Consider the following 12,198-nt stretch of genomic DNA (forward strand, 5'->3'; position numbering starts at 1 on the left):
GTTTCCCTCTTCTTTTAAATGTCTAAAGGAACAACCTATTTTACTGCTTCCCCCAGTCAACTCAAGGCTTATCATCATTGTAAGCAATGATCTGGACAGGAAGATGAGGGGCTGGGAAGAAGCCCAAGCTGCTGCTCTCATGGAAAACGAGGCTGGGGTGGAGAGTAAAGGGAGTACTATGAAGCAAAGGTTTCTCCTGTTGCTCCCTCTGGACGGAGAGTACAAGCAGGAGCTGCCCCAGGCACTGCAGTGAGTAACCAAGTCCCAGGCTCAACTACTGCATGGCTCCTGCTCCTGCTTCCTTCTGAAGGGAGCAGGCTTCTGGGCCACAGCCTTTCCCCTGCCCCCAGCAGTTTGACACTCATGACAACTGCACACCTATACTGCCTGCAGCCTGCACCAGTCTTACCAGCCTGTGTGCTGAGGAAGCTATAAACATCCCAGATGAGAAGGGAACTCCACCTTGCCAAGGGACAGCCCAAGCACCTCCAGAGAGGCAGCCCTGCCTTGAAGAACCTAACCATTCCATTCCAGAGCTGACACTGCATTATCCTACCATAGCATTGCTAATAAGAAAAACTAGGACTGATTCAAAGTCCATTTTACAGCCACAAGTCTTCTTTATTCATTCCTAACATCTTGCTGAACTCAAAATTCACCTGGAAAACATCAAATGGGGTAGGTGGCATCTCTGCCTGCCCTTTGCACCTGGCTGTGCTTTCACTTTTCCCTATGTTGCATGTCCCCCCACCTTCATAAGCATACCATGAGAAACCAAAACATTTACCTATGTCTGAGGGCAAATGCAGAAGTATATAAAATTTGGCCTTACACTTTATCAGAATTAATATTCATCAAATCTGAGACCAGGAGAAATTTGTTTCTAAGGAACTAAACCAACCCTCTGCAGTGCTTGCCATTGCAGAATTACAACAGCACATGAAACCTCACAAGAGAAACTGGTGAAAAAGAAAAGCCGTCAACAGAAGTAAAACTGACTCATCCCTTTATTTCCAACACCAAGAAAGCTGGTCAGCGTAAACAAACAGCAGGCATCCTGAAGAAAATACGAAATCACAATTTCTTTTAAAGTGAATATGTAGATAGTCAAGCTGGAAGGAGAGGGACCATCCTGCAGCTACTGTGGACCTAAAGGAAGTGGTGGCAATGGTGAAGATTCCAGGAGTGGCAAGGCCACCAGGGACCTGGCAGCAGGCAGAAAGCTGATAACAGCCTGCTCACTGAGAGATCCTCACTACACAGGCTGAAGAGGTGCAGCTGCAGGAGATGCAGGGAAGCCATATGTACATTTAGATCTTGAAGACTCTGCTGCTCTGGGTGATCTTCATAAGGCACTTTGTCTGAGCTGGCTAACATTCACTCTGGGAGAGAACGAGAGGACTTGTGTAAGTGTCAAGCACTATGCCCTGTCTGCTGGGGTCTACAAAGACTACAAGCTCTGCATGCTGACACCAGTCCTATGAGTATCCCTAAGTGTGGGGCAACTAAGTAGGTTAAGACTTCGGGATCAGAGAATCTTGGGAGAAGCGTAAGGAATGTCACTGAAAACAAGACAGATTCCCTGGCAAAGTCCACCATGACCAATTAAGGTACTTGGAAGTAACTGTTTTGTTACTTACTAAAAGCCCTTTGTTTGAACTTTACCTAACAGGTGTGATTAATGAGGAAGTTGTACTGTTAGAATTTTTTTTTAAAAGCAGCTTTTACCAGAGTTAAAACCACAGAGGCAACCTTAATCCCTGCATCCCTCAGTCTGAGATCTCCAGCAGTTTCAAAGCAGGGATAGCATCACCTCTTTGTTAGTACAGCTCTTGGCCTGACACTATTCAATACCAAGGCACTCCCAGCTTGAATCTCTGCCACAGTATCAGAACGACACCTTTCAGGGTACCTCAGAAAATAGCTAACAAGCCAAATCTCACTTCAGTCCCTATTCAAGTAATTGCATTGTTTGTATGAGGGCTATTCACAAAAGGAGGCAAGAAGAAGCATTTAGCACTGCCATGAATGAATACTGCTCAGCGTCAGAGGAAGCACGTGGAGAACTCCATGAAGCTTCTCAGGGATCATCTTGTGATTGCAAAGAATGCTACACTGAGCGCCACTTGTACAAAATACAAACCACAGAGCGATACACTGCTTTGTTTACTAACAGCCCTTCATTATTTTTTGGAACATGGTTAAGTACCACACTGTTTATCAAAATGCATTTAAAAAACAGAGCATAAAGATTTTGAATCCATTATTTGGGATGTTCTGAATCTGAGTGGATGTTTTGCTTTCAAATTGCTGCCGCTTTCAGGTATTTATAGCTCCTGATATAGTCACCAAGTGCATTTTGTGCTTTTGTCCCACTCCAGTTTCACACAGGCACATTTACAAGAATGAGCTGACTGATACCAAAGAGGCTGGGCTCGGCACACTAAGCCAGCTGTGCAACACTGCACGTATGACACGAGCAATACAACATGCCACAACCACTGAGTCATGTGCCTCACAATGCCGGCCATTGGAACGACCACAGTTCTGAGTTGACTCCTGCTCATCCTGCTGAGACCAATGAGAAAACTGAACGTGCATTTCTTCCACAGGGACAGGTACCCTTTTTCACCCACAACGGACTGAGCCTGCATCACAGGAGGAGTTCTATTTCAGCAAAGCGCATGCTGCTTTTTACATCTACTCCTGGTTCCAGCGTGAAAATCAACATCACACCTGTGCTGCACAAATGGGTCTGCATTACAGGAACGGAAGCAGGGAGAGCAGCCAGAATACACATGGTACTCCACTTCTTCATAAAGCACACGTACTACATAGAGAAATGATAATCCTTTCTTAGTGGAAAATCCAAATTTCCAAAATGAATCCCCAGGCTAAAATGAATTATTCTAATAACTGCAATCCTAGCGTGAGTGCTAATCAGAGGGGCACAGCTGACCACCTGCTATGTGTCATCCCCGGCCAGGCAGTGCCATGTCCCCACGGCGGGTGCCCTCATGGGCTGGGTACCCCTGGAATGAGATGGCAACGCTGCTGGGTGTGCTGGACAGTCTCCCTACGCACTTCTGCTGAGTGCAGCATAAAAAATAATTAAAAAAAAATAGCACTACTGCAGCTCTAAACAGCAGGATGCAAAAATCTAAACCCAGGCCAAGTAATTTCTTCTTCAAGTATAAAGAAAAACACATGGGAAACAAAGCAAGAGACAACACATCGTACATGCCCGTTTCAGGGCAAATCCATTTTCTGTGAAGGTGCAAAACGTGAGGAGCATGATTTGACAATGCTTAGAGGCTAGGGCAATGCTCCCAACGCACTTATAGGAATTTTATTTAATCGCTGCCGAAAAAGGCGGTTACATAATAAGGTAGTAAGCGAAAATATGAAATCGTAAGGCTAGATTACAGCAGAAGGGGAGGAGGAAACAAAACAAACAAACAAACAAAAAAAAGCAGTTTGCTCCTTAAATTTTGGTGCATTGTCAGGGAGCCAAAAAACAAGATCCGAGAGTTTCTTCTCCTAAACAGCAGAGCCACGACCACGGCAAATCCCGCGCGGGACTCCCCGCCGCCGGCACGCACCCGCAGCCGCATCATGCAGCCGACGTGCGGCTGTAGCCCCGCTCGCAGCGCTGTGCGGGCAGGCCAGCGCCCGGCAGGCAGGCAGATGCTCCACGGAGAACAACACCACGCCACCGCCCCCCGGACACACACACACACACACACACACACACACACACACACACAAATATCCGCGTACACATGAGTGCCCGCCGCTCGCAGCCGGCTCCCCGCAGCACCGCCGCTTTCTCGGCACAAAGGTGCCTGCCGGAGCCCCCGGCAGGCCGCCGCCGCCCCTCGATCCCCGCGGGAAGGGCCGGGCCGGGGCGGCACCGGCCTCCCTTACCTGGACAATGCCGGCCTGGGCACAGCTCATGCTCCCCCGGCAGCGCGGCCGGCAGGGCTCACATCCCACACGTGCCCTCTGTCAGCTCCCCGCGCCGGGCAGCGCTGCCCGCGTGTCAGCCCCCGCCGAAGCTCACCATAGTCCAGCAGCACCGGCCGCAACGCCCGCAACGCCGCCGCGCTCCCTCCTCCCCCTCCCCGCCAGCCTCCTCCCACCCCGCCGCCTGTCGCCGGGTACCGGGCGCTCGGAGCCACCCACACGCCGCGGCGGGCGCCCGGCAGCCCGGCCCACCCCTCGCCTCCGCCCCGGGGCCGCCTGGGGACGGACGCCAGCGGCCCCTGCGGGTGGTGGCCCGAAGCCGGGACCCTGCGCACCTGGGAGCGCCGGGGTTGGGGCTGCCTTCTGCTCCGCTCAGCCCGCCGCCCCTCGTGCAGCCCAGGCTGGGAACCTCGCCCGGCGCCGAGGGAGGTAACGGTGTGTGCCGGAGAAATACAGCTCTTCTTCCCTTCTTGCCCTCTCCCGCAGGCCTGCAGCCCTCCTGCTGATCCCCCCGCCGGTAGCACGGACTCTGGGATGGTGGCTGATGTCGTCTCCCTCACATGCCAAATGGCATCTACCCCGCAGCTGAAACTCTGCGGGGAGCTGACACCACCGACCACAGCCCTTGAAGGATCCCCAGCCTCCACTCCCCTTGCTTTCTCCTCCTGGACAGCGTACCCCTGGACAAAGAAACCCGCAGTCCTACAGCTGCGAAGAGAGGGAGTTTCAAAACACAGCTGCCGCACGCGCGTTTCTCCCACGGGTCTTGCGTTTGTACTTGCATCGATCCCTGTGCAGCCGGCTCACCGAAAATAGAGCAGGAGCGCTGCTGGGGGCTGCGGCGAGCGGCAGCTTGCACCGCGCTGTGCTTGCCAGGAGGGGCTGAACACCAGCTCTAGGCGTCAGCTGGAAGACAGCAAACGCAGCACAGCCCTGCAAACTTCTCCTTAGACCCTCGCCAGATTTTTGCGGACGCCTTTAGGTAGAAATTGCATCTTGCAACCATGCCGTTGGAGTGGATCTTCTCCCTCCTCCACGCTATTAAATTTGTCATTTTATTCAAGAGTCTTCAAGCTCACAAGCACAGGCAATGATAAAAAATAAACACTCATTTCCAGTAACATCGCATAATTGAAGCTGGGTCTGCTTCTAGAGGCACATTTGCAACCCATACTCACACAAATTTCTTTAGAAATACGGATTTACATTGCTTGGCACAAACCCAAGAAATACTTTACCTCTAATTTTCTAATCAATTGACACACTTTGAGACAAATAAAATATTTGCAGGTTTATTGTGTCCTCTTATTTCCACTTGATCACTCCCATCTTCCTGAAGAAAGAATCAAATTGGGAAGGAAAATGGGTATATTACTATGCTGGTGAAAGAAATCCACCTCTGATCAGAACTCCCAGCACCCTGCTTTACTGGTGAGACAGAGTAGAGAAGAATCCATTACAAAACCACATCATCTCCTCCATGGGATCAAGGCAGACCAAGAGACAAATGGGGCTGCTTGGGTAAATCGCATCATTTCAGCACACACCCGTGTGCAAACGTGTTTCTGCAGGTGTTTGACAAACTCGGTGGGTTCAGGCAAGTGCAGTGCCTCTCTTCATCTAGTGAAGCTGCCTGCTGCTCATGGGCTGCTAATGATCTGTAGGAGGCCTTGATCCAGACACGACACTTCAGCTGCTCCTGGTAGGCAGGTGCTTTTGCTCTGGCAACTTGAAAGTCTTCAGAAGAAGGAATAGAAGAAAAAACTCTTTAAGAACCGCTCTAAGAAGGCTGGGCACATGCTTTTCTCCTGACTAGCTACCACCTCTGCTTTCCTTCTAGACTGAAAATAACACTCTGAATCTCCTACAGAAGCAGCAATTTTAGATTGCCCTTTGTTGGAGGCTGAGTAAAACAGGAGAGGTTAAAATTAAGATCAGGAGGCAAACTGCGTATTCCATACCCACCTCCTGTAGGTGGGCATTCAAATTATGAACAGAAGATAAATGCGGTTCTGTGGCAAATGATTCAGAATATAAAGCTGGCTTTTATAAAGGACCTTTTCTCTCATGTTCCCCAAAAGAAGGAAGTGGTGCACATTGGAATTAAAGGGGCTTCCATTGTAACTTTACATTTACTGAAAAGGAGAAGAGCTGCATAATGCATAAGCAGCTTTGAAATTGAACTGAACTTTGGCGTTTCAGATGTTTATCTATATTATAAACATTTTACATGCCTACCTGTTTATACACTCCCTAAACTCCCACAGACTAAATCTAATAGCTGTTTTTGCTGCAGGGTGACAGTTTGGGTATCTTTTCAGCTGTAAGATAAGGCATACTTGCAGCCAGTGTGAGGTGAAGATGATCTAGGCAGCCAAGATTTGTTGTATGTCTGTGTTTTGTGGGGAAGTAGCAGGGTGTTGGCAGCTAGAGTAGTCCTGCAGAATCATGAAATAAGGTCAAGAGAGAAACTGGTGGAGTAAGGAAAAGCAAGATGAAACAAATGTATCTTTCCATACCAAATATTTCTGAGGGGCCTATGTGTAAGTTCTGAGTTTTTGCGGGACGAGTCTCATTGCACTTCCAAAATCTATCATTCTGTTGGCTCATTTGTGCCTGGTATTTTATCGGAGCAAGCTCTTAGTATAGTCTTGTATTTAAGCAGAGAGTTTGCAGTGATTCTCAAAGTGGTTTGATCAAAGAAGTACTCAATAAGAAATTTCAGCTATTCCTATCAAATATCACATACACCTACATCTGGAAAAACAGACAAATACAACAGTTGTCTTGCTATAGTCAAACTGCTAGTGTCCTCATTAAATTTTATTGGACGAAACTAGGTTTTTATTAGCAAAGCAACTGCCACTGAGCTGATATAATATGGCATTTTTAGCTGCTGGACTTATTTATGACCACACGGCATCCTTATATCTGGCTCATGTGACTTCTCATTACAAATCACTTGCTTCGTTGGGACTCAGAACTCCATTACTGACTTCAACACACAGAGAATGTCTTTAAAGGGCACTAAGCTGATGCTGTCTAATATCTATTACTGCATTTTGCCTTACACAGATGGGATTGCTTGTACCTCAGATGAATGCTGTGCTTATGCATGGCAGTAGGCAACTTGTCTGTGATGTAGGTACGAGGACTTCAGGCTCTGTCAACAGAGTGCTTTCTTTAAACAGCTCCTGGGCACAAATTGCCATATTCTTCCTTCCTGATAGCCCAGATCTGAACATTTGGGACAGGCCATGACAGTCTGTCTTCTAAAAGATGATCAAGGATTATAATTGCTGAGAATTCACATGGGACGAACCAGGAATGATCCCTGATTCCAGCAGGACAGCAGTCCCTGTAGCTGCCCATTGCCCTCCTTGCCAGGAAGGGTAATATGTTGTGCAGCATCCTGATCTCCATTCCTGTTTCACCCTGCATGTACAGATTAATTTTTTATTTTTTATTTTTGTATGGATACTGAATTATTAGAGCATGAGTGTGTATTCAAAAGATGAGTGAGTTCTTGCTGAAAGAGGATACTAGTGGTTTTGCTCTGCATCTGATTCCTGATCTTGTGATTCTGCCCCTTCCTTCATGCCAGCCCAGGTATTCACCTGATCCTTCAGTAATTTAGTTTAGCTCATTAATCTAGAACAGAGTTATTCTGTTTTTCTGGGTTAATTTTTTAAGATGAGCTTGTGTCAGGCCAACATCCCTCTCTAATACATTGGTGAGAGAGGTGAAATCATTTGGCAAGCAAGAAGGAAGAAAGTGAGATTACCCCTTTACAGGGCAATTAACCCCACTAGATCACTTCAGCCTTCTCATAATATCTCTCTCAGACCGAACGGATTCAAGCACAAGGCAAGCAGTGAGGTTACTCCTAGGTGGTGAAAGCCAGAATTGTTGCATTCTCAGTAGGGTGGTGAAGATATTTCTACTGTCTGCATCTAGACCTCGGAAAATTTTTGAAGGTGCCAAATAGTTGATTATTTTGGCCACTCTCTCACGAAAGGTTCCCAGACAAATTGTTAGTAATTTACTTTTTTCTAAACACTGGCCCACCACTGAGTAGCAGGCCTGTTCTGACTATGTTGGAGGGAATTGAAGAGTTCTTCGTCCACTGTCACTTGGCTGATAATTCCACAGCAACAGTGGACTGAATTAACAGATGAAGACAGATGGGTTTATGGAGTGGGGAGGGACTGAGAGAGAGGTTATATTGAGAGAGCGGTTATATTGAGAGAGCAGAAGGATTGGAAAAAGATCAACCAAAAATGGGCCAGCATGGTAGGCCATATGTCTCTTCTAAACATTTTTTATGCTCCTGTTGTTTGATTGTCACAATGCTTCATAACTATCTATTGTCTTGTTTGGAGATTTCGGTGGTTTACGGCTTTTTGTTTTCTTTCTTTCTTTTTTTTTTTTTTTTGGGGGGGGGCGGGGGGTGTCTTTTTTTTTTTTTTCTGTATTTGGCAGTGCTTCCAAAAATCAAAACAAGTAACATCACCACTACTCCATTTTGTATCAGGTTTTCTACATATGTATATAAATTATAGTAATATGAACACAGCTACAGCATGCACAAATCCACGGCCACACTCAGTATTTCTGCAGTGTCACATCTACCTCCCCACACAAATACTGTGTGTGTAAGTCTGACATGAGTTAATTTGCCACTGTCTTCTTTCATTTGTCAATTAATTCTACTAATAAAAGGAAAAGAAGTGGATATGCACTTAAACAACATACTTCTTCCAATTGCAGCCAAAATAGCCTACTGTGAAATATTTTCATCATTCAGGACAGATGACCTGAATATTTGATACTCAGCCCTCTGCAATATTTCTGACAGTCTTTGGTATCAACTGTGTGCCGAATTTAAACTCAGGCCAGTAACAAAATGGCAGCTTGATTCTCAATCCCAAAGCCGGCAGAATTAAACTAAGCAGTGTTATGCTGAAAGGCCTATTTTATTTTCACTCTGAAAAATACCAGTTTTCTTAATAAACTCTTCCTTTGCTTAATGATTTAAAAGAATTCCAAGTAGAGCAAGGCAGTGAGATATATCTCCCAGATTAGTCCTTTGATTGTTCATAGCCATGCTCCCTCCATACACAGGGTCCTGGTTTAGCTGTTGGGCTGTTTTTCTCATTTTCTGCACAATCACTACCTTTCCAGTTTTCAGGCAGCAAGGCAGCAAGTTCCACTAGCAGCAGGACAGCAAGGACTTACCCAAGGCCTTATACTACTCCTCTGGCCTTGTGTGCATCCTGCTCTCCTGATTGTGACCTGCTCCCTGGTTGAGCCCTGCCTGCTTCCTCAGCTCTCCACTTGCTTACCTTTTCTTGTCATTGCTCTTCCAGCTCTTCTAGCTTGTCACAAAAGCCTCACATGTGAACGTGCTGTTCTTTACTAGCAGCTTTTTTGGTTCTTCTTCCTGATGTTCCTGCAGCTACAGTGATTCCTTTCAGGCCTCAGCCCTCAGACTAACACCTGAAATCACACAAACTTTAAAACCTGCCACTACATTACTGTTCCTGCTGGACGCAAGAAGTTGTTACCTTATATACATAACTTGCCCACCTCTGGCTTTCAACTTCAAGAAACAACTGTGGCAGGTGTCATCTGGGAAGACCTAAGGGCAAAAATTAGAAAAATTATACCTAGCAGCTTGTAGGGTCTAGTTAGGTTTACAGAGTACCTTGCTGCATTTAAGTGCTTACATGTGATCCAGTCTCTAGTTACAACCAAGTCAATGTACACATGGAATTATTGCTATAGATAAATCTTTGAAGTTCTAAAATGCAGTTTTTGCATGGTTGTTTATCTTTCTTAAGTTGCTTGAATTACATCGGAGTGTTTTTTAGTTCCAGCACAAATCTTAGCAGTTTTAAGTTTAGAGGTCAGCCTGAAAAAACTCCCAAGTAGTGCTTTTACATTCAGTGATTACTACATGCTTTCAGCGGTTTGACTTTGTCTTAGCAGCACATTAGCAGTCTCAGTAAAAGCTATTGACTAGGAGAAAACAGCTAAGTTACATGACTAGGAGAAAACAGCTAAGTTACAGTTGTACCTAAAATAGATGTGTGTGGTACATACAGCTGGAAAATACATAAAACATACATAAAACAGAAACATCAGGTCTTATTGCATGTACCCAACTGCAGTACAAACTGAATTCTCATGAACAGATGAGAAACAGCAGCAAAATATAGGCCTCATTAATTCTGTGTGACTTGAATTACACCTGGGATTCCTTCTCTATTTATGGTAGGCATCTTTAAAGCCTATCTGTTTTCTGAAGCACACTTGCAGTAAAAGTTCACATTCATAACTCCAGGTTACACCTATGGTAAAATTTAAGAGAATTCCCTCCTTGCTTGGCAGCTCTACCTCCAGCCCCAGACCAGGGAATTAAAAGGGGTTCATGTTTGGCTCATGCAGTACTAACGGTGATGATTCTCTATGGGGAACTCAACAAATGAGCTGTTAGTAATGCGCCAGCTGAACTGCAATTGTCTCTGCAAAGCTAACAGGAGTAAAAAGCAATAAAAACTGTTTTGACACTGTTGTTAGCAGATGTGACTGACTACATGTACTGTTCTGTTGAGTAAGTAGGAGTCACAGACATTACATCTTTGACCAAACCATGCAGAGTTTGAAATGGAAGAGGCAGGGACAGAATTTTGGAAGAAAATACAGAAGCAGCTGAAGTTCTCTCTGTGAGCCATGAGCATTGGGCAGCACCTAGGAATTCTTTCTCTAAGCCGTGTAAACCAGTCCTAATGGTGTATCAGTTTCTCTGCAGACTACCAAGAAACCACTAGATATTACAACACAGTATAGGGGCCTTTTATTCTGTGCAGCTGTAGAAAGATTGTTCCAAGGTTTTCTTCCTCTTCTCAACAGGGGCACATGACCCTGTTGAGAAAATTTCTGCTCAAAATAGGCTTGCTCAATTATCTTTATCCCAAAAAGATACAAAGGAGTTTTAAGCTTTCTTTATTTTAATAAAGAGAGAGTCTACTCCCCTGTAGACTCTCCTGTAGGATTTCCCCTGTAGGATCTCTCAGAGTACTGGAGGCACAGTCCTCTTTTTATCCTAACTTCCCAACCACATTGTCTCTCCTCCTCTCTTCATTGTCTGAAGTAGGTTACAGACCTCACGATTTTTAATGCATGTTCCTCCTTGTTTGTGACCACCCTGTCTGTTATACATCACATGTACAATTAACTCTATGTCACTTAGGGCGTAGAAGTTAATATTAATTGCCACATTAAGCCTGCACAGTAAGTTTAAAATTCATAAGTTCAAGTTGTTAATCTACCTTTGTAGCTTCTTCTGGTCCCAACTGGTTCTTCCTTCTGATAAACTTTATTTGGTGAGAATACAATTATTGAACTGAAAGGAATTTGCAAACCTCTGCACAATTTGCAAGGACACTGGTCATCTTGTTTTCAAACTCCTTTTATCTCAACCTGTTCATTTCTTGCATAAAGAGAAGGAATGGTCTATAGAGGGCATGACCAACTTGCAGCCCATCACTACCCATACTGTGGCTAGACCTGTGCTCCACGCCATCATGGCCATCCTCCTCAGAGTATCCAAACAGGATTGAGCTTGACTGAATCAGACCCACACAACTAACAATAAATCCTCTAAGCATGCCATCTGCACCAGAGACCTTCACAAAAAAAGTGTGAGCCAAAGGGAGAAAAGCTATGAATTAGCTGTGAGAGAACATCTGTCCCTATTAGTCCACTGGACAGCTTAATAGTTGCTACTGCCTCCTGCATCTATACAAGGCATGAAATCAAAACACTGGAAACATCCAGGAATAAGGAGCACAAGGTCACCTGACACCATGTTGGCATAGGTACAGCAAGTCATAAACAGAAAATGAATAATAGTGGCTTTACTTCTTACTGTAAAAACAGCCAGTACAATCTCTTGGCACATTGTAATTTAGTTACTGCACAGGAAACAAACACTTCCCTTTCCTTCACCTGACGTAGGATCTGAGTACTTTCAGGCTGCTTGAGGTACATAGCGGCCAACTAATGGGGGACTGCCACATCTGTGTTTCTCACCTTAAGTTCTGCACTCAAGACCCTATTCCAGAGATTGCAAAAGATCAAATCAGTCCAAACGTTATCTAGAGGCACGACTGATATCCAGCTATTCTTTGTGCAGTGCCATGGAGGGCCTGGCTCCGCCTTCAATCA

At 45.5% G+C, this 12,198-nt stretch overlaps 1 protein-coding gene across 3 annotated transcripts in view; it reads right to left on the reverse strand.

Moving 5' to 3' along the window:
- Positions 1–3,967, reverse strand: part of HECW1 (HECT, C2 and WW domain containing E3 ubiquitin protein ligase 1) — a 266,177-nt gene extending 262,210 nt beyond the window's left edge. For all 3 annotated transcript variants that reach the window (XM_065752992.1, XM_065752994.1, XM_065752991.1), the window contains exon 1: positions 3,928–3,967. In XM_065752992.1, coding sequence (XP_065609064.1) covers positions 3,928–3,957 — 30 coding nt within the window. In that variant the 5' untranslated portion in view covers positions 3,958–3,967. The remainder of the gene's footprint in view (positions 1–3,927) is intronic.
- Between the last annotated feature and the right edge of the window lie 8,231 nt (positions 3,968–12,198).

This window comes from Cyrtonyx montezumae, unplaced genomic scaffold (assembly GCF_038088225.1).
Source record: "Cyrtonyx montezumae isolate F1298 unplaced genomic scaffold, pur_monq_1.0 scaffold_8, whole genome shotgun sequence".
In the NCBI taxonomy this organism is placed as follows: domain Eukaryota; kingdom Metazoa; phylum Chordata; class Aves; order Galliformes; family Odontophoridae; genus Cyrtonyx; species Cyrtonyx montezumae.